At 53.6% G+C, this 27,417-nt stretch overlaps 1 protein-coding gene across 2 annotated transcripts in view; it reads right to left on the reverse strand.

The window, feature by feature from the left end:
* Positions 1-3,172: 3,172 nt before the first annotated feature.
* Positions 3,173-27,417, reverse strand: part of TAFA5 (TAFA chemokine like family member 5) — a 212,025-nt gene continuing 187,780 nt past the window's right edge. The window contains exon 4 of one of the 2 annotated variants that reach the window (XM_081248788.1): positions 3,173-3,247. In XM_081248788.1, coding sequence (XP_081104914.1) covers positions 3,218-3,247 — 30 coding nt within the window. In that variant the 3' untranslated portion in view covers positions 3,173-3,217. Of the gene's footprint in view, positions 3,248-18,473; positions 19,404-27,417 lie in introns of those variants that run through there. The other variant, XM_081248790.1, reaches the window with a different exon arrangement.

The raw sequence follows: 27,417 nt of genomic DNA on the forward strand, positions 1-27,417 counted from the left end.
TTTAGGCAAGAAACAAGAAGTTTCCAACCAAAAAGAAAACACCTAGTGTCTCCAAGGTGAGGAGTTCCCACAAAAGGACCCATCCAAATGTCCTCATAGCAAAGTTCAAAGTGAGTTGACCCATATAAAGCTTGCAAACATACTCCACCGTGAGCCATTGGCTCAGGATTGTCAAGTATAGGGAAAGTTTCCAACGTGGGAGATAGAGGCCAGAGCTACAAACAGAGCAGTGCCACTTGGAGGGAACAAGGGCTTTTCAGAGAGCAGAAACTTTCCAAAAAGTCATTGGATACCCCAGAGAAATAAGAAAAATATAGCAATAATAAAAAAGAACAAGATGTTATCTATAACACAACAGGAAATTCAGAGAACAATAACAAAGTAGCGACTGGAAATTAAAAACATGGCGATCAAAATGAAAAACTCTATAGAAAGTCTGCGAGATAAAATTGAAGCAATCTCATAGTGAGACAATCTTACAAAAAGTTAGCAGAGCTAAAGGTGAAGTGATGAAAGACAGAGAAATAAAATTAGAAGACCAGTTCAGAAGGTCCAACACCCAAATAATAGATGTTGTAGAAGAGAGAACTAAAAAAAAGTAAATAAATAGCAGAGATTAAATCATCAAAAAAATCAAGAAAATTTCTCAGAAATAAAGGGCTGATGGGTTAAAAAAAACCCTGTAAACATCTAGAACAGGAATGAAAATAGATGCACACCAAGGCTCCTCATTGTGAAACTGCACAACAGAATAGAGGCTATGCTATCATCTTGCTTGTAGAAAAATTTGGCTAAAAGAATGGAGAATCAACAAGGCTTTGGGTTCCTCAGTAGCAACAGAGGAATCCAGAAGACAGTGATGTGCTTCCTTCAAGTCAGAAGGAAAATGGTTTCCAACCAAAATTCTTTACCCAGCCAAACCCTTCGATATGTTTTAATATTCAACAACAAAGTAAAATATGTAGAATAAAATAAAAACCACTTTTGATAGGTAGGGTCCAAAAACATTGCTTCCCTTGAACTCCTTCTCAAGAAGCTCGGGAGGCTGTGCCCACCCAGCTGAGAGCAGGAGCCCACAAAGGGGGCTCAGGACACTGGAGATGTGATTCAGGGGGCAGGACCACCACCCTCAGGAGGCTGGTGGAGGCCCCTCTGTGGACAGCAGTCCACAGGACGCAGAGGTTACCCCACCCAGATTGGAGTGCATCCCTACCGATGCATGTGGAGGTTAACCCGGGGCCTCACCCTCACTGCATCAGCTGTTTGACCCAAGCTCTGTGCACCTGAGGTGCTGGCCAGGGTTCTTCTCTGTGCCTTACCTTGGCTGTGTGCTCCTCTCCATGCCGGGATCCTGGGCCGGCTGAGGGCGTGCATCCCACCGCACAGATGGGGCTGCTGTAATCCCAGGAACTGGAGGAGGACGTGCAGAGAGAACAGCCCAGCTCCCAGTCCGCACGACAGTCCCTGAAGGGGCCCCAGCCAGGGTGAGCCCTTGGGTCCCCGCCTCACGCACGACCTGCTCAGGGAATTCTGCAGGAGGCTCCTGTAAACTCTCCAAGATGCTGAAACCAGGCTTCCCCACACACTCTCTTGAGCTTCTTTTCTGTGGGTGCCTTCCCTAGGTGGTGGCCACAGTACTCTGACCTCATAAAGCTTGTTTTGTGTCTATTACTCCCACTGTAAACCCAATGATAGAATATAAGGATGCATTCTTAGACTATCAACTCTTAAAAATGTGAGAATATGATTTTCACAAAGTCAAGTAGATGATTACTCTGAGGAGAGGGTGGTAGAGGGTGAAGTTGTGAGGGCTTCAACAGGGCTGGTGAGGCTCTGACTCTTCACAGAGATGCTGGAAGGATGTGTGTTTCGTGTGTTACTATTGTTGGAACTGTTCACGTGCATCATTGAATGCACGATGCATTTCATAGTAAAGACATCAAAGATGAGAGAACTCTATAAACAAATTTGTCCTGATAAATGTGAAAATTTAAGTAAACTTGAAAAGTGCCTGGAAAAGTATAACTTCCAAAAAAATGACCCCAAAAGAAATAGCAAGCCTAAATAGACCTACTGGATCAGTATTATAAAGGCCACCCATGCTATATTTTCAATTTTAAAAGAGGTATGGATAGTTTTATGGGTGACTTCTACCAAATAGCCAATGAACAGATCATTCCAATTTCATAAAAATTTTCCACACAATAAAAAATGAAAAGACTTATTTTATGAGATGAGTATAATCTTGATCCCAAGCCAGTCAAGGACACTATAAGAAAAGAAAAGAAAAGTGTAGGTCAATATAACTCATGAGCATAGATCTAAAACTCCGTCAAAATATTAACAATTCAAAGGCAGTAATCCATTAAAAATTATTCATGATCAAATTGGGTTTTCTTAGAAGTAAAAGGATGCATGAATACCACATGTATAATTCACCACTTAAAAAACATACAATTATTCGGGCTTCCCTGGTGGCAGGGCTTCCCTGGTGGCGCAGTGGTTGAGAGTCCGCCTGCTGATGCAGGGGACACGGGTTCGTGCTCCAGTCCGGGAAGATCCCACATGCTGTGGAGTGGCTGGGCCCGTGAGCCATGGCCGCTGGGCCTGCGCATCCGGAGCCTGTGCTCTGCAACGGGAGAGGCCACAACAGTGAGAGGCCCGTGTACCACAAAAACAAACAAACAAACAAACCCATACAATTATTCGAATAGAGGCAAGAAAGTGCATTAAAAAAATTTTAACTCCATTATTGATAAAAGCTCTTAAAAAACTATGAATAGGAGAGTACTTCCTTAAGTTGACATAGGTTATCTATGAAAAATGACCACAAGCATCATACTTCAGTATAAAGCTTCCGGACACACTCTCTTTAAAATCTGGGACAAGTTAAGGATACTTTGATTTGGCAGAATAAGACAAGATAAATAGTAAAAGATATAAAGATTAAAAAGGAAAAATTTGACACTATTGCCAGATAATTTTGTGGTATCAACAGACATATTATTCAAAATAATAAGTGTAAAAACGAAAGGAATAAAGCCTTAATACATAAAAATCTGTCTAGCAGAAAATAATGCAATGATAGTAAAAGACAATCAAAAGATCTAAATAAATGAATAGATCTGTTATGTTCATTTACGTAAAGTCTCAATACCTGAAAAATGTCCGTTTTCCCACATTATTCCATAAATTCAGTACACATCGCATCAAAATTCTAATAAGATTTTTGGTAGAGCTCGACAAACTGAAATTAAAACGTATATGTTTAGATATGTGGTATTTATAAACAGTTGATATTTACAAGACACAAATGCAACATTTACCAGATACACATTTATTCGAATTAATATAGTACACTCACCATGATAGATCATACAGTGGGCCATAAAACAAGGCTCAATAAATTTAAAAGGGTTGAAATCATACAGAATACTTTCTTTGGCCACAATGCAACTAATTTAGACATCAGTAACACTAAAATATCTAGAAAATCCCCAAATATTTAGAAGTTAAATAACACATTTCTGAACAATCCATGGATCGAAAAGAAATAACCAAGCAAATTAGAGAAATACTTTGAACAGGACGATAATGAAAATACAACAGACCCAAGTGTGTGCGATGCAACAGAACCAATGCCTGGAGGGAGATTTACAGCTTTAAATGTTTAGGTTAGAAAAGAAGAAAACCTAAAATGAGACATGCAGGATTTCATGTTAATAAGGCAGAGAACAGGAGGAGAGTAAGCCCAGAGCAGGAGGAAGAAAATGAGAAAGACAAGAGCACAGATCAGTGGAGCAGAAAACAGACCGGGTAGGCAAGGAGGGACCAGAGGCTGCTTTGGGACTGGTGGGCATCTTCTTTATCTTGACTGTGGGTATTAGGAGCTGAATTGTGCCCCCTCAAAATTCCTATGTTGAAGCCCCAACCTCCAATGCGATGGTACTTTGGGAGGTATTTAGGGTTGGATGAGGTCATGAGGGTGGGGCCCTTGTCCTCTGGGATTGGTGCCCTTAGGAAGAGACACCAGAGTGCTCTTTCCCTGTCTCCCTGTCTCTCTCTACCTGTCTCTCCCTCTTTCCCTCCCTTGCTCCCTCCTTCCCTCTCTCCACTGCATGAGTTCACAGTGAGGGGCAGGCGACCACCTGTAACCCCAGAGGAGAGGCCTCCCCAGGAACCCAATCAACCAGCACCTTGATCTTGGACTTTCCAGCTTCCAGGACTGTGAGAAATAAATCCCCCTTATTAAAGCCACTCTGTCTGTGGTACGTTGTTACAGCAGCCAGAGAAGACTAAGACAGTGGTGATGGTTTCAAGGGTGTGTGTACATGTCAGAATTCTGATGTGTTTGACAATAGTGTGCTTTAAATATGTGCGGTTAATTACACCTCAATCGTAATTCTGTAAAGCCGCTTTTTAAAAATCAAGCTCTTGGTTTCACTGCTTTTATTACTTATTCACTTCTTACTTCACTGATATCTGCTCTTATCTGTGTTATTTCCTTCCTCCTGTTTACATTGAGTTTACTCTGCTCCTTTTTCTAGTTCTTAAGGAGGAAGCTTAGGTCAATCACTTCAGACCGTTTTCCCTTCCTAATGTAAGCTTCTAAAGCACTGCACTAGCTACATTGAAGAGATTTTCACTATAATGTGTTTTCTCATTCAAGTCAAAATATTTAAGTTAATTTAATTAAATCTGTAAAATTTAAATTTCTTTTTTTTTTCTTTTCTTCTTGCCTCATGAATTGTTTAGAAGGTATTTGCAAATATTCGGGAATTTTCCAGATATCGTTTTCTGGTTGATTCTAATTTAATTCATTTGTGGTCAGAGAACATATATTATATGATTTTCATTCCTTGAAACTTTTTGAGATTTGCTTTTTGTCCAGCACTTGCTCTGTCTTCGTTCATCTTCCATGTGTCTTGAAAAGAGTGGGTGCAAAATTAATTCTATAGTATGGCTAAAATTGATAAAGACTGATCAGATAGGTATGGCCACTTTTGAATAGAGTTTAGCAATTTAAGAAAATATAAGCACGCAGCCCCACCATGGGTTCCAGGACTACTTGGGGTCCACTCTTGTTTGGTGGAATATTCTAGAAATGTAATTAGGTATTGGCTGATCTTGGCTGGGTCCTCCATGGACTTACTGATTTTGTCTCTGTTTTATAAGTTACTGATGGTGGAGTAATGGAATCTTCATTTCTAATGGTTATGGTCTCTGATTTTCCTTTTAGTGCTGTCCATTTTGTTTCATGTACTTTGCATTTATTTTCAGGCACATATACATCTATTATTCTTTTATTTTCCTTCTATATTGCTATATTTTCCTGCTATATTGACACTTTATTATTATTAAATGTTCCTTTTTGTGGTACTATTCCTTGTCAGAAAGTCCATCTCGACTATTATTACCAACACATCCCCTCTCAATATCTCATGCCTATTGTCTGCATGGTATATGTTGTCCATTCTTTTACTGTGTGTGTCTTTGTGTTAGGGTTTTCTGGGTAAAGCACATATTTTGTTCTTGCTACTTTATCCCATCTGCCAACTCTTGACTTTTGATTGGAGTTTCTTCTATTTGTATTTAATATAACTGTTGAGGTGCTTGGATTTGGGGGCCACCTCACTCTTTCTTTTCCATGCTCTAATCTCATGTTTGTTTCTATAGCCTCTCTTTCCTGCCTACTCTGGGGTCATCACATATTTTTAGCATACCACTTCAATTCCAATTTCAGCTTTCTAGGTAAAACTGCATTATTTCTAGAGGTTTCACTATGGATTATATTATGTTATCACACTCAATTTAAGGTTAATATTAAGTGATTTCTGAAAAAAAAATAGGAACCTCGCCATATTTTCTGTTTGTACCACAATCTTTGGGCTATATGCCTTTATACAGAGATAAATAAAACCTCTGTACATTTTAAACCCAATAATATGTATTCTAAAGAAATTATGAGATTGTGTACACACTTATACTTGTTTTTATTTATAGAATATTTTAGCATTTCTTGCACTGCAGTACTACTACTGGCAGGGAATTTTCTCAGCTTTGTTTTACTGGAAATGTCTTTATTTCACATTCTATTTTGAGGAATAGTTTTTCTGGAAATAGAATCTTTAGTTGGCAGACATTTTTTCCCTTGGACACTTCAGATTGTCTCTGCAGTGTCTGGTGTCTCTCTCTCTTTTTTTTTTTTTAATTGAAGTATAGTTGATTTACAATGTTGTGTTAGTTTCAAGTATACAGCAAATTGAGTCAATTGTATATATATATATGGGGGGGGTTTTCAGATTATTTTCCCTTATAGGTTATTATAAAATATTGAGTATAGTTCCCTGTGCTATACAGTAGGTCCTTGTAGGTTATCTATTTTATATATAGTAGTGTGTGTATATTAATCCCAAACTCCTAATTTATTCTTCCCCCCTTTTCCCTTTGGTAACCATAAGTTTGTTTTCTATGTCTGTGGATCTATTTCTGTTTTGTAAATAAGTTCATTCGTACCACTTTTTATATTGCACCTATAAGCGATATCATATGATATTTGTCTGTGTCTGACTTACTTCACTTAGTATGATCATCTCTAGGTGCATCCATGATGCTGCAAATGGCATTATTTCATTCTTTTTCATGGCTGAGTAGTATTCCATTGTATATATGTACCACAATTTCTTTATCCATTCCTCTGTCGATGGTCTCACTGGTTCCTGTTGGGACATCAGCCATTAGTCCCATCACTGTACCCTCCATGAAATGCGTCATTTTCTCTTGCTGTTTTCAAGGATGTCTCTTTGTCTTTGTCTTTCAGAGGTTTGAATACCATATGCCTTGTTGTGGTTTCTTGTGTTTATTCCACTTTGGGTTGTTGATTTGATGGATCTGTATGTTAATGTTTTCACCAGGTTTGGGGAGTCTTGGCCATTGTTCCTACAAATACTGTTTCTACTCCACATTTTCTCTTCTCTCATTCTAGGAACCTAATTTTCACCGATACTGGGCAGGTTCATATTGTCCCAAAAGGTCTCTGAAGCTTTTACAACTTTCTTCCATCATTTCTGTCCATTTTTCAGGTTGGGTCATTTTGCTGGTCTCTCTTCAGACTCACCAGCTTTCTCCTCTGCTGGCTGCAGTCTTCTGTTGAGCCCATCTGGTCAATTTTTTCAATTTATTTCCTGATATTGTACTTTCCTCCTGTAGAACTGCTATTCTGTTGTCTTAATTTCTTTGTTGAAATTCTCTATCTATTTACTCATTAATACTACATTGTCTTTTAATTATTTGGACATCTTTATAAGAGTTACTTGGAAGTCTTGCTAAATCCAACAGCAGGGCTGGCTCCGATTGGTTTCTACGTCTGAATTTTTTCCTGAGTACACATCACACATTCCTGCTCCTTTGCATGCCTGATAAATCTTGGTGGAAAGCTTGTTGTAAGTAGTATGTTGTGGGCACTCTGAAATGTCTGCTGTTTTTCTGAGGGTTGTCGGTTTTTGTTACAGTTGGCAATTATTTTGCCTGCCCTCAGAAACTGAGAAATCTGTCTTCCCCGAAGTGTGGAGCAGCTGATGTTTCTGCTTAGGGCTTTGTTTTGTGTTGTTTTGTTTTGCAGCTGTGCTTATTTTTCTCCTGACTCCACGTGTGCATCCTGCACCTATGTGGCCTAGTGCTCACCTGAGGATTTGGGCAGAGTTCATACTCAGGTTTGGGGGCTTGCCCACTTTCTGGGTCTCTGGTGTCTGGCTTCTTTGGCCACCCCGTGTTCCTCCTTCTGACACCTCAAGCCGGAGATGCTCCTCTCTCGGTGGCCTGGACCGTGCAGGTTGGGAAACGTCCTCGGTCAAAGTCATGGCCTTCCTAAACACATCATCACAAATAATGTCTCCAGTTTCTGCCCCACGGTCCTGTGTTGCGTAGTGGTCAGCCAGGGGCTCGGGCAAACCTGATGCTCAGCTCTGGATCTGGATCCATTGGTGCCCTTTGCTCACAAAGGTCCTCCTTACATTCCCTGCTGCCCCGAGCTATGTCACCTGCTGCATCACACACCAAAGCTGTGTTTTCTATCACCAAACCTGGGGTTTCGGGAGCAGCCCCAGGAAGAAAGCCACAAAAATGCAGTTCCTACCTGATCAGCAGCATTCTTTCAAAACTAAATTCTTCCTCATTCCCTCCTGCCTTTATTCAGTGCTTTCAGAGGGCTGTGCTGGGGAACTGAATTCAGGTTGTGTAGCTGTTTTCTTGGGAAGAGTTGCCGAACCTCACCGTCCTACCATTACCAGCATCCCACCTCCCGTAGTCCTTGTTCCTTCCTGAACCTCCAAGCTTCCATCTGGGGTACTTTCCTTCCTGTCTCACCCTTCAGTATTTCCTGGAGTAAGAGTCTTTTAGCAGTGCGTTCTCTCAGTTTTCATTTTTCTTCAAGTATCTTTATTTTGCCATCGTTTTCAAAGTGTACCTCTGCTAGACATAGAATTTTAAGTTGGGATGGTTGACTTTTCTCCCCCAGAACTTCCAAAGTAACCCACTGCTGTCTGGTTTGCACAGTCTCATTCATCCATGGCCCTCGTGCATCCAGCACAGGTTCTGTCTGATGTTTCCTCTGCGGATCTCAGCTGGTTTCACGACGGTTGTCAGCTGGGCTTGGATGTGGCCTCATGTGTTATTTCGTCTTCCTGTGGCATCGTCTAGACTGGGTCACATGGTAATAGGATGGGACAGCATCAAGAGTGGGAAAACTCTAAGAAGCCCGTGCCTTTTAAATGTTTGCCTGCATCCCATGTGCTGTTGTTTGATTGGCCAAAGGGTGTCACATGACCAAGCTCAGCATCAGTGTGGGGACATGGGGCTGTGAGCCAAGGTGGCTGTCATGGCAACGATCCACCATGGTGGCCCCATGATTCCCATCCCCAAGGTCTCCTTCCTTTAGGGCTCCAGCTCATGGTCTGGGGTCACTCTCTGTCCCCTAGTGTGCCTGGTTGATTGTTCATCTGCATGTGTCCAGGGCAGGACATGCTGTACGGCTCCACTCTTGATGCTAACGGCTGTGATGCATGTGCCATGGAACCTTCCAGAACTCACAAGCTGGCTGGGAAACTTAAGTACAGAGGAGTCAATCCACGTTGCTCACAGGGCTACCTCTCCTTCACCCAGGGCCTGGCCAGGGACTGTTGTACCCTCCCTTGGAGCCTCAGCTGACTGTCCCCTCGCCTTTCAAATAGGACCTTCAGAAACATCCCAGCAGGCCACCCTCACATCCACACTGAGAGCCCCCAAGGCCCTGAGTGCGGACACTCAGTTTATTCCACACACATTTGAACGTTCACTTAACAGGTGTGGTGAGAACTGATGGTCACCAGGCTCTGGAGACGCCAGAAAAGATGCAGCCTGTTCCCAAGGGTCTTTATGTCCAGGAGACTGTGGAGACGCACATGACCCTTGGGCTGGGCAGAGAGCGGGGGAGGAAGACCCTTGAGGAGTTCACGTTTCAAGATGGGAAGAATCTTATTCCCTGAAAAGCCAAAAATGGAATCTGATCAGGAGAGAAAAGGCAGAGTTTAAAGAGGGCATCAATCTGAGACACATGAGAGGAAGCGGGTAAGGAAGCTGACACATGTGGGGCTGTAGGCAGCTTCCCTTCACGGGGGCTCTGTGTCCTGAGGCTCAGCTGAGGCTGTGTTCTGTCCTTGAAGCTGTCTCCACGCCTCTCCTGCTTCTTGTTCAGATGCTCCAGTGTGGCTTTGAACCCACAGGATGCAGGTTGACCCACATTGTCTCTGTGCTCTGCATACCTGCACCAGGGAGTGGGTCCTCAGCCTTGGGTGCTCGGGGGGTCTGTGGCCACCCTGATGGTCACAGGCCCAACACCCAGCTGGTGATCTGCTTGGGCCTGTCTCTTGGTGGCTGGGAGGATGGTCTTCTCTTAGAATTCCTCAAGCAGGCAGGTTGCCATTCACTTTATGAAGAAGCAAAGGGTTGAACAGAGCCCAGGAGATGATGCTTTGAACAGGCATCTTGTTTCTGCCAGATTGTGCTGGGTGTCTACAGCACAGTGCGTGGTGGTAATGCTGGGGGTGTGGCCATGGAAGGTCCGCCACGTGTCCTGTCTGTGCTCTGCGGGGGTGGGGAAGCGACCAGGGTCCATGCCCCGAAGAAGTCAGACATCAAGTCATGCCTTGCATGTCACCATAGGACAGGACATCACTCAGGACCCGGTAAGGAGGCCGTGCCATGAGCCTCAAAGAAGCAGAGTGCAGGTCTAGACCGGATTCTCAAAAAGCTTGAGTGAGTGGGAAGGAAAGCAAAGCAGAGACCCAAATTTCGAATTTCAACCAATCTTAAAAGAAGGCTATTCTGGGTTCAAGGCTTTGTCTCAATCAGATGAGGACAACTTACGTCGTGATGGGCCCTGGCCCCCGCATCGAGTAGCGGGCTTCCCTCGCCTCCCCGCGCTGACCCTGATGGAGACGACATTTACCCATCTGCTTGGTGGGGGGCTGCCTTCCCCAGGCCTCCCCCTACCCTGCAGCAGAGTCTGGACCCAGCAGGGCCGACATTTCATCTGCTCTGTTCCCCGCCGTCCCCCAGCGCCAGGGCTCACCCACGCTGGGTGGGCTGCGGTGAAAGCACAGGTGAGCAGGTGAGTGAGGGACTCCTGTCATGGGGAGGGGAGTGCAAGGGATGCTGGTGAGAAGGGGCAGGACCACCAGAGGCGGCACCCAGGGGAGCGTCTGGGAGCAGGGATGGCCCCTTGAGGAGCGATGACCACTGCATTTGGTTCCCCTGTGCCTGTTCCCTACAGCATCTTTCCCCCTTCTCACATTTTCTTTTCCTTTTTTGAAAAACTGCAGTTTCTCTGGAAGTCCACATCTGACGCTGCCGTCCATGCTCTGGGGCTGATTCTGTTGCCAGACGTTTCTGGGATCTGGGCTCCTGGGTGCCCCTGCTCTTTGCCTTCTGGTCCATGGGACTCATGTTTGGGGGACATCTCAGGAGGGCCCTGAGTGGCCGAGTGGAAGGTGTGTCCCTGCAGAGGGATGCTGACCTTGTCTCTGCCACCCACTGTGCCAAGCCAGGAGCACTTTTATGTCACTGAGACCCCAGGGAACCCCTCCTCCCCGAAGACAGGCCAAGCTCTGGGTCTGGGCCCAGGACCCCTCCTCCTGTGGACAACAGATGGGGCCTGACACAGACACCAGGACAATGACACACATCATGGACACTGCCACAGACACACACACACACAGACGTTCACACATGCACAGACACACGCAGACACCTCCGAGTATCAGACAACCACTGGAAAGCTAATTTTGAAAACAAAAATTTCCCTGACAATCTGGCAGAGTAGGATCCTGCTAACATACACCCCAATTTAGTGTCTGAACACAATTTTCACCCACTGCTCTGGAACATTTGCATTTTTATTGCTTCCCCAGCAGGTATTTCCCTGGAGCCTCACTGGAAGGGCCTCCAGAACAGCACTGACCAGCAAAGGGAGGAGAGGCCCCGCTGCCTGGCTCTGGGAGCTTCGCTCAGGACCTCACACCATCCCCACACGGTGGAGCCTCAGGGTATCTGAGCCTGGCTAACCCCCCACTCCCACCCTGCCCATGAACCCTCCCACACCCATTACACAGGCTATTTCCCCAAAGGGATGGGCCATCTCCGGCCTCAACTCACCCCCCAGATGACTGAGGGGCTCTCACAGTCATAATTAAGGGGAATTTTATGAACCCCAAGCAAAAAACTAAGTTTAATTATTTGAAAGTCAGAAGCTCATTCTCTCCGGGCGACTTATGACAGTCAGCCTCCAGCCTTGGGGGTGAGATGGGGCTCCGATTTAGGCATTAAACTGATAATGTGACCAAATCGATTTCATTAATGGATCTGTCATAATCGCAGCTCATGATGGGAGCTCAGCACCAGGAACTGACCACAGCCCTTGAGACACTGGGCAGGGGGAGAGTCCATCGAGCTGGCAGCCACGCACGTTAACGATCCTGCTGCTGGGACCAGCTCTCCCTGCGGCGTCTGCCCTCTGCCCCTGGGTCCCCTGGGGTTGCTCTTGTCCTCCTGTGTGCAGGGGCCCAGAGACCGTGGAGGCATCTGGAGGACCCAGGGCACCTGCTCAGGGAGGGTGAGTCGCCGGGCCCCTGAGCATCAGGGGACTTTCCCTGTAGGGACATCAGCATCCTCCCAATGCGTACCGCACATGGAAGCTACTCCCGGACGACGTGGATTCTGGGGACTTGTGTCCTGTGTTCATGCTCCGGACTCCTAAGCCCTGAGGCTTCTCTGCCTCCTGCCTCCAGCCATGGGGCTGAAGGGAGGCTGCAAAGGGCTGACGGGGCTCCCGCCACTGTCCGTGTCGGCAGGAGGCTGGATGGGGCCCCTCCCGCCTCGGCCCCGTCAGACTGTCTCCCGGTGGGCCGTGTGCCTGAGCGTGTTAGCTGACGTGGCTTCTCCGGGACGAGACGCAGCAGGCACGTGGGTCCAGGACTCTGCACGTGGACGTGGAAAGCCCATCCACCTCTCTCGGGAGGGAGTCCAGGCCGCCTGTCTGCCCGGCTTGGTGAGGCCTTATCCCTTGGGAAAGGTCCTGGGAAGCCCCGGCGACCCCAGAACTGCAGGGGCAGCAGGGCCCATCCTTGGAATACGGGGTCCTGGGCCTGGACAGGCCCGCTGGGCCGCAGCCCGTTACTCAGGGCAGTGCAGCTGCGCTCCCCGGACAGGGAGGGGAGGACTTTGTTCCAGGGTTTACGGCCCACCTCTGACTGAGGGCTGACCCTGCCAAAGCCTGGGCAGCATGAGACCAAGCTCCCAAAGGAGCCTCCGAGGATGAATCTCCCCTCCCCTCTCCAAGGAGCGTCAGAACCCCTGCGGTGACCATGGGCTCGGCATGAGTCTCGGTGTCTCCCTGGCAACGGGAGCTTTTCCTTCCTTGGTCTTCCCAGAAGTGAGGCTGTGCTCAAACGGGAGGGTCGAGTTGTGAGGTTTGTGTGGAAGGCACCATTTCTACGCTTAGAGAGAGCTCATGACCGAAACACTCCCCTTGACCAAATTTTATCAGGCCCCCGGGAGTCCTGCGCTCAGCCAGACCTGGCCTTGGGATCCCGTGTGCATTCTCGACGGGCCACATCTTAGCTAGAGTCCTACTGAGTCAGTCTAGAGGGACCCTCACCTTCGCCGACGTGCCTACAGCGAGAACCCCCTGCCCCTGGCGTCTCCGGTCCTGGTGTCCCGTCCACTCTGCTCCTTGGCTGTAAATCCCCAGCCGTCTGCTGCGTTGGGAGGGGAGCCTGACCTCCCCTGTTGCCCGGGTCCTCCATGAAATCTTCCTGACCGTTTTCCTATGCGTCAGAGTAACTTTTCCTTAATGCTCACCCTCTGCAGAGCCGGTGGACTGTACGGTGGGGACACCTCCTCGGACGGCACCTATGCCGCTTCCCACGTTCACTTCTCACCTTTACGACGGGACTGGATAGTGCAGCTGGCCGAGCTGGGCGACTTTCAGGCTCCTATTGCCCCAGGGATGAAGGGCGATGTCACATGCAGGTCCAATGGGCGCTGCCCCAGCTGCAAGGGCCCCTGCCCACCACCCCACTGAGGAAAGAGACGGATTTCATCCCTGCAGCCCTGGTGGAAGGAATAAATGAGGTGACATCTGTAAAAGTGGAAAATTAATATTATTTTAAAGCAATTCCATGACCCTGGGCACAGAAGGAAGAAATAAAAGATATTTCAGATGCAGTGTGGCCCCTAAAGATGCCAATGACTAAATGGAGAAAATATATACGACCAGGAAACTAGACAGCCAGCCGGAAAGGCGGCACACGCATCCTTCGGGGCAACAAGACCGGGAAGGCCACCCCCATGTTCACCAGGGATGCCCAATGCCCCAGGCTGGGCAGAGTGGAGTGGTGGCGGCTTGTGTGCTGGGCGATCAGGCCCTACCTTTGAGGCCTGGGGGGTGGCTGAGAGACAGAAAGACACACAGACCTCTGGAAACAGACCAGGGGCTCTGAGCACTCACCCACCAGGAGCAGCAGGGAACACGGGGCAGTGCTGATTCACCACCATCACTGCAGCTCCTGCAAAGGCCTGCACGCCGTCCCTTGTTTGGGAGCAGCCGAGCCCCGTCTCCACGTGGCAGTGGCCCCTGGGGGCAGGGTGCAGGGCGTGAGCAACCCCCGTGGAGTGGGCGCCTGTGAACCTTCATCTTAGCGTGTGTGGGGACGGCCAGCAGGTTCGGGTGGGGAGAGGAGAGTGCTGGGTGGGCACATGCGGGCACGTGTCTGCTGGGGGTGGCTGCTGTCCCCAGCTGTCCTGAGGTCCTGCACCTGCGTTGAGCAGCCCAGATGCCTGTCCCAGCCCTGCTCCTCATCGCCCCCGCCCTGGGCCTCTGAGCCCACTTCCTCCCCGCCCTCCTCATCTGCCTTCTGTAGCCCTTCCCCCAGGGGCTCACCTGCCCCACTCTCTGCAGGAGCAGACAGGGGCCCCTCCCGCACCCCACTATGGCCTTTCCCTGGGCTGGACCGACCCAGGCCACTAAGGGAGCAGGGCCAGCGTGCTGGGAACCTTTCTCAGCCCTGAAGTGGGTCCTCTCCATACACCCAGGACACTGTCACTGGTTCTGCTGGGGGCACGGTGCCCACCATCAGTCAGATGAGCAGGCCGGGCAGGACGGGCGGAGGCCAGCACCTCTTCTTGCTGAGCCCAGCACCCTGGGAATCTTCGGGAATCTCCCGGTCCTCACAGTCCACGAGGGGGTTTCCAGAGAAGCACACTTTCTGTGGGCGCCAGCCACTCTGGGCGATGGTCAGCTCAGGACGAGGATGGCAAAGGGGTCCCCTCCCAGATGCCAACATGACAAGTTACTGTGGCATGTGGGACATCAGCAGGAGAGGCCTCGGCAACATGGGAGCTGCAGCGTCCACTGGGGCCAACCCACCCCAGGTGCCCTCTGGACCGACACGTCACCTCTGAGCATGACCTGGGGCTTCTGGAGGCTTCTCCTCGGACCCCTGACTTAGAAAGTGCCCAGAACATGAAGGTGACCGTGAAAACAGGCATGTGTACGCACACATGTACACACTACCTACACAGGCTTGTACACACATCCTGGCTGGCCAGTCCAGGAACTGACCATTGAGGTTGCCCCTGATCACTGTAGCAACGGTGACAGTGGGACCCACGAGAAAGCCCTGCTCGGACCCTGACCCGGAGCTGCACTTGCCCCACAGCCATTGCCTGCAGCCTGGGTTCACATTTACACCCTTGAAAAGGCAGAGCCAGGATGCAGGCCGACAGGTGGCCATGGAGACTAGCCGCTCAAGGTGGCCTCAGGACCAGGTTCTGAGAGATGGAGTAGTGCACCGGTGGCACTGATCACAGAATCACCCCTAAATAAACACGCCTCCTAGTCTCTAAGGACGACGCCCCGTGAGCCAGGAGATTCTTGTGCCGCACGAGAATGGTCTCCCTTGATCTTCAGGAAACCTGGCGAACTTGGCCCAATTCCCTCTATTCCGCCAACGGGGAAACTGAGGCCCAGAGAATAGGCGCATCTCAGCTTTGCTGGCAGCTCAGACAGGACTGACGCCAGATTCCCGCCCTTCCCATCACACAGCGGGGCGGCCACCCCCAGGGCCAGGCCGTAGGCCGAAGGAACGCTGCCCTTGAGCAAGGCTGTCCTGTAGGGGCTGCAGGAGTGGCCAGCCGGCAGTCGGGGAGGACGGTCTGAATCCTCCCCTTCCTGGGGACGGCGACCGCGCCCGTCTCAGCCTCAGGTCACAGCAGGGCTGGGATGGGCCCGTGGAGGGAATGCGTGACCATCCATCCCCCACATGGGGAGGTGGACCTCACGTCTTTTCCCCAGCCTGGAGGTGGGCAGCAACAATGCCTCTCGAATTTGGTGGGTCAGGAAACTGAGGCCAGCAGCTCAGGTCAGCGAACAGCAGACGCGCAGCTTCCATGGCAGAGCCAGACTCTCCCCAGACTTGGGACATCTGGCGTGGCTGCGAGCAGAGGAGGTGCAGGCAGACGCTGCTTCCCGCAGAAGCCTCTGCAGGCGGTTCCGGGTGCTTGCGTGTCCCCCAATCACGGGACGTCCCCAGCAGACACACGGGCTTGGGGCAGGAGGGGAGAGCCCTGTTTACGGGGAAGGTTGGACTTGGACAGACGGACTGTTTGTTCCTGCAGTGCCACCCGACCCATCCTGACCGGTACACACCCTTGGATCTGGTTGGAGACCCGTGTCCGCTTTTATGAGCCCTGGTGGCCCAGAAGCTCTTTTCTTTTCTCTAGCTTCACGAATTTGTTTTTCCCCCTGCTTTGCCCAGAAGTCTCCGGAGTAGCGGCTGTGCGTGTGGCTCTCTGGTGGGCTGCTTCACCTCCTGCACACAAACTCCGGCCCCTTCCAGCTCGTTTCTCCCTGTGGACAGAGGGCGGAGGCAAGGGTGGGCCCCTCTCCCCATCAAGCTGCCCTGCCCTGTTTGGGCTCCATGGCAAAGCCCCCAAGCTGCTCCCTGAGGTATACCCCCCGGGGAAGGCCCTTTCTGGCAAGGGCCCCCAGGCCCCCTCGAGAGGGGAAGGACCCACCTGGGGGTCCCTGTGGCAGCAGCTAGGTCTGCATTGTCCCTTTCCCTACCTCCCAGGACAAGCCTGGCTCTGTGCCAGAGGGCAGGGCTCTCCTTACTCTCTGTAACAGCTCCAAAGGCCAGTGAAGTCTCCTTAAATCAAGCACAGAACTCCAATGGCCCACGGCCCGCCCCCCAGGCTGCAGGTCCCAGGGTTGACATTTTATCAAGAGCAGTTGGAAATAGACAGGCAAGGCCTCCCCCAATCCACACATGCCTGTAGGTGATGGATTCTGAACATGCCAAAGAATGCTCTTTGGAGATCCGAGCGGATATCCTGGGGAAGGGGGTCCTTTAGACAAGGGTCTCCTTCTGGAGCCCTTGAGTGGGGTTCTGCTCCTGGAACTGGGGGCATGTGCGGGAAGGGCCTGGCTCACGGACCCTGCGGGAGGGCTGAACGGATGTGGCTGCCAACTTCCCACTGGCTTGGCCAGGAGCACACGGCTTCCCAGGGGATAGTAGTTACAGGCCAGACGCTGTCTACGCGTTGGGGGCTGGGCTTCAGGGAGTATCCTGGGGGGTCCAGGAAAACCTGGGGGGCTCCTGACTGAGCATCATCACTGTGGGCCTGCCTCCTGGAAGAGGCCCTGTCACCACTTGTGCCCTGGGCTCTGTCTCCACCAGCCACGCCGGCGACAGCCCTGTCCCAGGACACCGCGGCCAGCGAACAAAAGCCATGCTTACCAAAGGAGTTTTTCTTTATTTTCATAATTTAGCTGAATCAACACAAAACTGAATACTGTAAAACAAGGAAAAAAATGCTGTGACATATCAAATCTCCCAACCTCTGCCCTCGGAAGGTGTCTACACCCACTGTCAAAAGAAACAGGCGAGGGGGGTGGTGGTAGGGACGCTGGTGGGCAGCGCAGAGGTGTGCTGGGCCGGGTGACCCTCCCGGGGCCTCCCTCGCTGCCCCCGGGGTGAGCCCAGGCTGCGGAGCTTGGGGCTGGCCAGCTCGGGACAGCACGCTGTGCAGGCCACCTCCTCTGTGATGACAAATCCAAACCTCGGCCAGTCCTTTTACCCCAGGATACACATACCCATAAATTTGTGGTGACTAAAGGTAAATTATGTACTCGTGGACATTGAAATGGGTCTTAAATAAATGGATTTTCTCTCCTGTCTTTAGTCTATGGGTGGCTGGAACAGCTTCTATATAGTTTTTTTTTTTCCTTTTTTTTTTTTTAGTAGCATAGACCTAGCATAATACTCCTGTTAATTGGACTCTTAGGTAGCATACTTCAGCTGAAACTCAGGAAAATAAAGGGACCTGGCACAGGGTGGACAGGGGAAGGTAAAATGTAACTGTCCCTTATTCATGGGCCTGGTGACCCCGCCTTGCAGGAGGGAAGTGGGAAGATGGGGGCTTCCCCGATCTCCCGCTGTCTCCACCCTCTGACATGAAGACTGAGAAAGAGCAGGGTGTCCGCTTGAGAAGACGAGGTCAGCCGCAAACTGCCCTCAAGTTGTATGAACGTGAGAGAGGTAAGAAAAAGGGAAACAAAATCCATTGGAAGAAGTGTGATCAAATGACTGGACACTCCCACAACAGAGCCCCAGGGGGCAGGGACCACCCAACCCAAACCCAGTAAAAGGCAACGGGCCTTTCCGCTGGCACCGGCCAGCATGCCTGTGCCACCCCAAACCTGGTCCTCAGCTCGCTGCCCGCAGAGTCCTGCCCCTCGGCGGTGCCGGGCGCCCCTACATCCGGGGATGCTGGTCCCCCCCACCGCTCACCCCAGAGACTTCGGGAACCCCCAGCCCCGGCTCACGTTTCACGACGGCCGGGGCTACCACATGAACTGTTAAATAGGATTTTCTACAAATATACAACATATAAAAACTGTTAAATATATAACTTTCGGCTTTGCAAAATACATTTAATGATCTCTTTCAAGCAAGTGTTACTTTCGCTTTCTTTAATTTGCTTTCTGGAGCTCAATGGTGATCGGATGAGATAGCGGTCATGGGAGACCCGACATGCTCTTGGCGAATCCTGGATTATCCCACTATCGGAATGGAGCTGCAGAGAGGCGTGTTTAACTGGTTAAAACAGAAAGGGATTTTAGTACGAGGAAGTCCATCTAAGTACAGAGGAGCAGGTGTGCACAGCGGGCTGTGCTCCCGGCCAGGCGCACCCGCAGGGTCCACGTGGGGACATCGCCGGCCGTGTGTCCTCCGGCCACATCCTCCGGCTGCTCAGGGGGCCCCGCAGCGTTCGTGGGGTGAGTGCCTCTCGAGCGTGTCTCTGCCCCCGTGCCCCCCAGTCGAACCCAGGGACTCTGATGGGAAGTACGAGTCCGCGACGCGTTAAAATAGATTTTGCTCTTTGGTCTATTGGATATACTGAAAGGATAAGAAAATAAAAGCGATTCGGACAGTCTGGGCACAAGGAGAGGCCACTTCTGCGCCCGAGACTCAGTCCTCCCCGGGCCCGGCGCTGGCCTCCTCTCTCGGGCTGGCTGGGCTGCAGCTGCCTCCGCCTCCTCGTCTGCGGCCGGGAGGGTGGCCAGGCCAGGTTCCAGGGACGCCCGGTGGCGCAGCCCTGCTGTATGTCCTAGGACTGACTCTTCGGGGAGGCCGGACAGACTCAGCTCAGGCGGCCGAGGAAGCAGGCTGTCCTTGAGAGGCTAGAGAAGCGGAGGGTGGGCGGGTGGCGGAGGGTGGGTGGCATCCACGACCGACTGAGGATTGTGGCCTCTCCAGGGAGCCAAAGTCACTCCTGGGGCCCCTGTGGGGCTGCGTTTGTCAGGAGACCTGAGGGGCAGAGAAGAGAGCCGTCAGCCTCCGCAGACACCAAGGGTTCCCATCGGGCAGGGCGGGAACCCAGAGATCGTCCACGAGGCTGGCCTCGCCCGGACGGCACACTTAAAAGATGCCAGCAGACTTCCTCGAGGACAAAAACTAGATCTCGGACCCTAGTGCTGGAGAAGAACCCTACGCTTGTCACAGAGGGCAGCCCGGGGGCACCGCCTTCCTCTGGGCTCTGGGTGGGACCCCGCCCTTGGCCACGATGGGCGGCATGCACTGGAGCTCTGTCAGCAGCCAGTGTGAGCCGCGTGTCCTCCGCCCCGTGCTGGCCAGGGCCTCGGGTCTGCGTTGCATCCAACTGTTTCCCTAACCGTGTCTTGCTCTGTGCCCTGTACACAGCAGGTACTGCATAACTGCACAGAGCAGAGTGATGGAAACACGTGTGTCTCACCCCTACAGAGCCCCTGGGAGGCTGCAGAGCTGGGGTGTTCGTGCTGGTTGATGAGGCCCCAAGCACCCACACCCAGCACGCCAGAGTCCCAGGAGATGCGACACAACAGGCCAGCTCACAGCCGTGAAGTCATGTGAGGGTTCCAGCCACTGCTTGGGGGCAGCAGAGATCACCTATAAAGTGACGGAGACAGGAAAGCAAGGAGTGTGGTTTCCACAGAGCATCACAGCCTCAGGTGGTGGGACCCGTGTCCAGCAGCCTCCCGTCGCATGTCCCCGCTGGACCACTGGCTCCCTCGTCCCCTAGGGTGGCCCCAATTTGAGGCAGGGACCCCGAGGCCTGGGGTCCCACAGACAGTATCCTGGTGGCCACTGCCTTTTAGGACCCTGGACCTGGGTCAGGCACATGGGGCTGCCCTCCCTGTACCGACTCCCGGCAGGCCCAGCTCTGCAGGGAGTGGACGGTGTTCTGGGGGTCCCACACACGCCATGGGGATGGCCCCACCGGATTCTCCAGATGTGCTGGGGAAGACCTCCCCCAGAAAGCCCCTCCCCTCTCCCTGCGGCTGCTCGTCCGCCTCCGGGCTGGTCCCGCGTCTATCCCATCCGGCCTGAGCCCCGGCCCTTTCCCACCTGCCTGCGGCCCCGGTCACACTCCCACCAGGCCCCGCCCACGTCGCAGGCCCCTGTCCCTGTCACGCGGACCACACCATGGCCTCCTGGCTCCTCCCGAGTCCTCAGCCGCCGGGTTTTGTGCAGGTTGTCCCGCTCACACGGGCCCGCTCCCCAGGCCCCACCCTGAGGGCCTCACCCTGCCCGTCTGTTCCGTCCTGTCCTGCAACTAGCCGTCGGGGGCCGTGAGCCGGGCACGCGTTGTTGACATCTTCACTGTCTTCCCTCGGTGACCGGCTCAGGGGGAATGTGGACCGACTGCCTCTGGCCTGCCCTCTTCCAGGACAGACAAGGCCCCTCCCCAGGTGGCTGGGCTGCACATCCCACCCCAGCTCTGACAGCGCCTCGGCACTGCATTCAGAGCCCCTGCAGGGACCCTGCTCTCTACCTGCGGCTCCCAGACAGCAGCCAGGAGCCAGGAGGAAGAGCACCTGCCGGACAGGACTCAGCTTGCCCTCCCCTCCTCCAAGCTCGTGGCCCTGGAACCCCGAGGCCGGCACAGGGTTCCAAGGGGCAGCTTTGAGAACCTCAGGTTTCCCGGAGGCCCCCGCCGGACCGCGCTGTCTCATCCCCAGCTCCGTGTGGAGCCCGCACACGCGGGTGCCCCGAATGCATCAGTGGTGAGGGGGTGCTAACTGGATTTAGGTGTTTCAGGCCCAAGGACACCTAGCAGGCTGATGGCAGAGCCGGACCAGAGCTGAGGGTGTCCAGGGAGGGTCAGAGCGCTCTGTCCCCAGCCCCAAGGGACTCAAGGCTGCCTGAAGCTCCAGGTTGGCAGGCACCCACCCTCTCGGCAGGACTAGGCCCCCCACGGGGCTGTGGAAGCAGGGCTGCTGGGGGACCCCAAGGCCGCGAGCACGCGTCCAGAAGTGGCGGGGGCCCGAGAGAACCTCCACGTGCAGTTGCGGGCGTGCGTGGGCTCAGCCCTCGCTCTGTCTCTGCTGACTGAAGCCCAGCCCAGAAGCGGGAGGGCACCGGGAGCAGAGCCCGGGCACGAGGTATCTTTGCGGGGGGTGGGGGGGGTCACCGTTCTGACCACCGCAGGGTCCTAGCTGCAGATCTCTCTCCGCATCTGGCCAGCTGCCTGCTCTCGGCCCAGGGACCCTGCCCTGACCCCAGTGGACGCCTCCAGCCCCAGCCTTCCCAAGTTTGGCAAAGGCCTCCTTGCATGCCATGCTCGGCCCAGGAGTCCAGGAGTGGTGGTGACCCTCGCCTCACTCGGACCTTGCAGGCCCGCCCGTCCAGGTCCATCGCCCTGCTGGCCATAGCACGTGGCAGCCGTCCCCTCCCCGACCTGTCCAGCCACGTCCATGACGGAGACCATCCAGCACAGTCACTCACCGGCACCTGAGGGGTTAACCAAGAAAGGATGCATTGATTCTACTTTTTCTACCTACAAAATTGTATAAATTCTTATTTGCAGAGAAACGGGGAAACACATGAGTATAGAAAGAAAATAAAAATCCATCCACGTTTCCATATCAGAAGATATTTGGATTAATTTAGTGTATTTCCTTCACACCCTTTAAAACATATACATGTGGGGCTTCCCTGGTGGCGCAGTGGTTGACAGTCTGCCTGCCGATGCAGGGGACGCGGGTTCGTGCCCCTGTCCGGGAAGATCCCACGTGCCGTGGAGCAGCTGGGCCCGTGAGCCATGGCCTCTGAGCCTGCGCGTCTGGAGCCTGTGCTCCGCAACGGGAGAGGCCACAACAGTGAGAGGCCCGCGTACCGTGAAAAAAAAAAAAAAAAAAACATATCCATGTGTACGATGAGGGCTAGGCTCCGTGTGAACGCCTGCATTGTTTGTGAGAGCAGGTCGGCAGCCCGTTCTGGGCGATTGGCAATTCCTGGGCTGCACACGTGCTCACGGGGCCCCCAAGGGATGGACTCCCAGGGACCCGGGCTGTCTCAGTGCCCCCGGTGCCCCGCCTGGGGGACTGCTTCTCTGCGAGCTGAGATGGCAGCGGCTTCACGTCCGCCTTAATTCGATAGAAGAGAAGCAGGATTTGGTTGAGGGCTCATCTTCACTTCTCCTGATGACCAGAGGAGTAGAATAATCTTGCCAACGTGGTCCCCGGCCACTCGCACCGGCCCGTCTTGTCAGTTCATCTGCTCAGGTCTTGTATTTCTTACTGATCTGAACAAGACCGCGTGTATAATCTCAGCTGTGCCCATGTGTACAGGCCAGGGAGAGTCCCAGGCACGTTTACTGTAGGCCTGTCTCCCAGCTTGGTCCACCCTTAGCTTTCATTCATGGTGCATCACACACACGGAGGTTTTCGTTTGGGGGGAGTAAGCATGGCTGGTGTTTCATTAGGATGCCCTCACGGCTTGAAGCAATGCAGTCACTACATACGTTCTAGTGATTTCTTACAGTCACAGGTGTTTGCCCCTGTAGGTCCCCCATCCTTGGGGGGGTCTCCACTTTCCTCCACGCACCCTGGTCTCTGGTGCTTCCTGCCCCTGGTGGGTGGGTGGGGAGGGATGGACACAGGCCCCTGTCTTCTCTGGCCAGTCCCCCAATCAGGCCAGCCTAGAGACAGAACCCCTGAGCCCAGCGGGTCTGGAGGGACACAGAGGCCCGCCCAGCTAACTTCCGAGCCCTGGATGTCTGCTTCCTTCTCCTGCCAGGCCCAGGCTAAGTGGGGAGGGAGGCAGGCCCAGAGCTGCCCGGAGAGGGTGGGCTGTCACCGGACCCCCCAGGCCAGAGCTCAGACACTCTCTGAGGCCTCTGTTGTCAGACCCTGGGCCTGGCCGCCCCCGGCACCTCCCTGACCGTCAGGAACGGACAGGCAGCCTGATGTCTGCAGAGGCTGTGCTCGGATGGGACAGAAGTCCCGACCCAGCCAACAGCCGAGTGGTGGCTGCCAGCTTGTCCCCAGGCCTCGTGACCAGAAAAGAGGCCTGGAAGTCGGGTTTGCAGCCCAGAAAAGTAGTCAGAATGGCAAGAACAAGCTCCAGCAGAGCCACACAGGCTTTGGAGAAGCCAGCAGAGCCCTTCTGGCCCCAGAGAAGCGTTTCCAGCTGGGGAATCACACGGCCGAGGCCCATCTCGGGCCTCACAGGGGTCCCCGCTCAGGGCCCTGTGCTGGTCCTCACAGCTCATTGGAAAACCAGCGCTGGCTGGTCCCTGCAGGCGGCAGGACGTTCCCGTGATCTGAACAAGACCACGTGTATAATCTCAGCTGAAGCAGCCCACAGGTCTCCGGCACCCTTCCCAGGGAGCATCTTCTCAAGACAATCGGCCAGACCCTCGAGGACACCCAGGAAGCAGCCCCTGCTCTCCTATTTGTTGCCCCCTGCCTGGGATCCTGAGCCCCAGGGATGACCAATGAGAAGTGAGTCATGTCTCATCCACGTGGCCCTTACCTCCCACCTGCTCAGGGACACGCAGGGCCAGTGACCAGGACCCCGGGCCTGGCGGGACCATGACAGCCACCTGGCCGGATGCTTGGGCTATGTCATGAGGGCCCTGCTGGATCCCTGTCTCTGGAGAGGGCATCCAACCTGGGGTCCCCTCCCCATCCGTGCACCTGAGGGCCCAGGACGCTGCCTCGGGTCAGCAGGTGGTGTCCTTGTGGCCATGTCCTCCCCCTCCCTGGTGAAGGCTCCCGTGTAGGGGTTTCCCTGCTCCACTGGCCCCAGGAGGATTCTCCTGGGGATTCTCCTGGGATTCTCCCAGGAGGATTCTCCCAGACCTGCCTGCCCCCCTGGACAGTCCCACTAAGCAGCCCTGTGACTCCAACCTCAAGCTGAGCTTGATCAAGAAACTCGACGTGGGCCCCAGCTCCTCGGAGGGCCCTGATCTTTGCCAGAGCTGGCCTCCTGGAGGGCACCTGCTCATCCTGGTTATAATTTCTTATGGGTCAGGTCTGTCACTGCACTGGGGGTCTCCCCAAACCCCCGTGGGTTCCTTCAGGGCCGCGGTCACCTCCCTCCCCTCTGAACTGGGCAGTGACATCCGCTCTGAGCCCCTGTCTTGCTGACCATGGCTTGATATGCAACATCGCCCAGACACCCTTTGACCACATGGCTTTAGGACCTTCTACCCCAATGGGAACAGAGGCCCAGGGAGGCAAAGCGGCTGGTCCCAGGTGACTGACAAGGCTCCACACCCCGCTTTTGCTGCCAGGGAGCTGTCCTCAACTTTCCTTTCCCCGCCGGAGGGGCTTTCTGGGAGCTGCACCCAGCTTCCTGAATCCCAGTGGTCAGTGCCGCTGCTCTCCTGGTGTGCAAAGCTCCAGAGTGTCCTGGGGTCGCAGCCTCTGTGTGACCCCCTGGTGTCCCTGGGCCTGGAAAGCAGCCGGCACTCAGCAGGCTCCAGCTCTGCGCATGGCCGTCCAACACCCCAAGGTCATGGGCTGCATCCTCGGGGTCTGTAGCTGTTTCTCTGGGACTCCGCCCCCGAGGTGGACAGAGCTGGCCTCAGGGTCACCTCGTCTTGCACGCTGGACACACGACAAACTGACACAGGAGCCGGCCCAGGACTGCCCACGTTCCCTGCGGTCACTGGGCTCAGTGGACATAGCCTCTCAGTCAGTGGTGAGAGTCCCAGGAGTGTTTGGCCTGAGGACTGAGCTGTGGACACACCCAGGGTTCCCGTCCAGGGCAGAGTCCTTCCCGCCGGCCAAGGAAAGCACATCTTCCGAGGTGACGAGGAGGTTTTCCTTGGTATTTGGATGCTCTAAAGCATCGTTTATAAAACAAAAGGAAACTTTCCAGCCCTGAGAGTCCCCTGAGTGATATTTCCTCTTCCTCTAAAAGCTTCCATTTGCCTTTAGGGTCAGGATGAGTCTTCTGTGTAAAGAGCACAATGCTCTGGACTCAAAGCCCCGAACAAAAGGTTCTAACGGACACAGCGGAGATGTGGAAACTGCGGGGCAGCGAGATGACCATGGCCTGCGCGAGAGAGCTTGACCACGAAGGCTGCTACCACGGAGAAAGTAAAAACAGCCTGGGGAGAAGCTTCTGGAAAGGCTGTGCATCATCCCATCCATGCCAGCCAGCCATGTGATGGAGTTTCTGGGACCATTTCCTGACCTTATCCGGCCAGTTCACACCCGAGGAGTGTGGCTAACTGACTCCTGAGCCTGCGATGTCCCAGACGCCCGAGGAGGGAGGGCACACGATCGTCCGCAGAGGGGTCCTGGCTGCTCAGACACGTCCCCCTCTGCCCTGCCGTGAGGGAGGAGACGACCAGCCACCTGGAGACCCAAGGGCCTGTGAAAACTCGCACTGGCGTCCAGCGCGCAGGATGGGGGATGGGACAGAGATGTGGCACCTCGAACGGCGGGGCTGGTGACAAAGTGGGGGGGGGCAGCACGAGGGCCAAGGCCTGGTCTGAGGATGCCCAGCATGAGATAGCAGGGCCCCAGTCCCTGCCCCGCCCCTCGAGCACCAGCCCAGCTGCCCCGGACGCACCTGTGTCTTGTCACTGCGCTGCCTCTAAGGACCTCTGTCCCCCACCCAGTCTCCATCACTCCTCTGCCCCCATCTAGGGGCTGCTAAATGCCAAGAAGAATGACAACTACGCCACCTCCTGATATTTAGGGGTCCTTAGTAGGCAAGGAGTGGAGGGCCTCGTCTCCTGGAGCCCACAGCACAGCAAGGTCACGTGAACTGCCCCCAAACAGGGAGCACACCCCTGATGACATGGGACATGCACGGCCCATGACGCTCCGGGGAATCTGCGGGGCTGAGGGCTGCGGGTAGTGCCTGGCGGGACCTTGCTGAGCCAGTTCTGAAGGGCCAGACCACGACGGTGCCACGTAGGAGAGAAGCCGGGGAGAGGATGGAGCGGGGCAGGGGGAAGGGGGAAGCCTGGGTGGGGTGCTGAGGGCCCTCTCAGCCGGAGGGGCAGTTCCGTCCCTGCCCTGTGGCCTCAGGACACGTCCCCTTGTGCTTATGAAGCAGCGTGAAGTGGCGACCCCGGCCCTGCACCAGGCAGGGCAGACGGGCACCTCTGTGCATCATTACCCTCGCGGCCCCGCCAGGGCCCGAGATTGGAAACTCCAGGGCAGCACAGCCAATGGGGAGGTGCCAGGTCTGACCCCGGGACCCCCTCCTGCCATCCTCACACCGCAGCCCTCGCTGGGCTGATGGAGAGCCAGCAAAGGCTGGGAGGGCCGTCTGGAGTGAACTGTAAAGAGTCGGCACGTCTGGGTGCTCACTGACCTCCCCCTCGCAAAGCGGGCCCTGCGGGTCGGAGGGCAGGAGCAGATTCAGTGCCCGCTTACCCGGGGCGAGGCTGCTGCCACAGACCAGAGGGTGACTGAACCTCAGGGGATAAAGGGACAAGGGCGCAGCAAGTGCCAGGCAGGGGCTCAGCACTGACATGGGGGTCCCAGCAGAACGAGAGGGAGAAGACATGAGAGCAAGAGCTTAGGATAAACCCAGGGACGGCCAGAACCACCACAAGCCCCTCACCCCGCACCTGTCGTAAGCTGCTTCTCAGCCTTTATGGATCTGAACAGGGAGCCCGAAGATGAGATACCAGCTCTGGGTGTAGCCGGGCTGCTCCAGGCATTTCACCTGTCTTCACCATTAAAACATCCGCCACTCAGTCACCGCTAGGATGCAGCACCTGGACGTGAGGGACCGGGGGCCAGGCAGCAGATTGTTCTAACCAGGGCATCAAGTGATGTGGGATGGCACAGACCTTCTGTGCCATGAGGCAGAGAGCTGTGGGAGGAGGATGGGCGGGAGCTGCCAGGGCCCTCTGGGGGAAGGTTTGTGCTGTTCTATTTAGCTTTTATAGACAACCAAACTGGAGTGTCCTTACTTTAGGCAAGCTGATAGCTGTAATAATACATATTTATTGTTTAGCTAAATGGTCTAGCTTCTCTTTCTAAAAAAAAAAACAGTTTCTTGATTCTGATGTGGGAAAATTATATAT

Source organism: Mesoplodon bidens, assembly GCF_964165515.1.
Source record: "Mesoplodon bidens genome assembly, chromosome: 11".
Lineage (NCBI taxonomy): Eukaryota > Metazoa > Chordata > Mammalia > Artiodactyla > Ziphiidae > Mesoplodon > Mesoplodon bidens.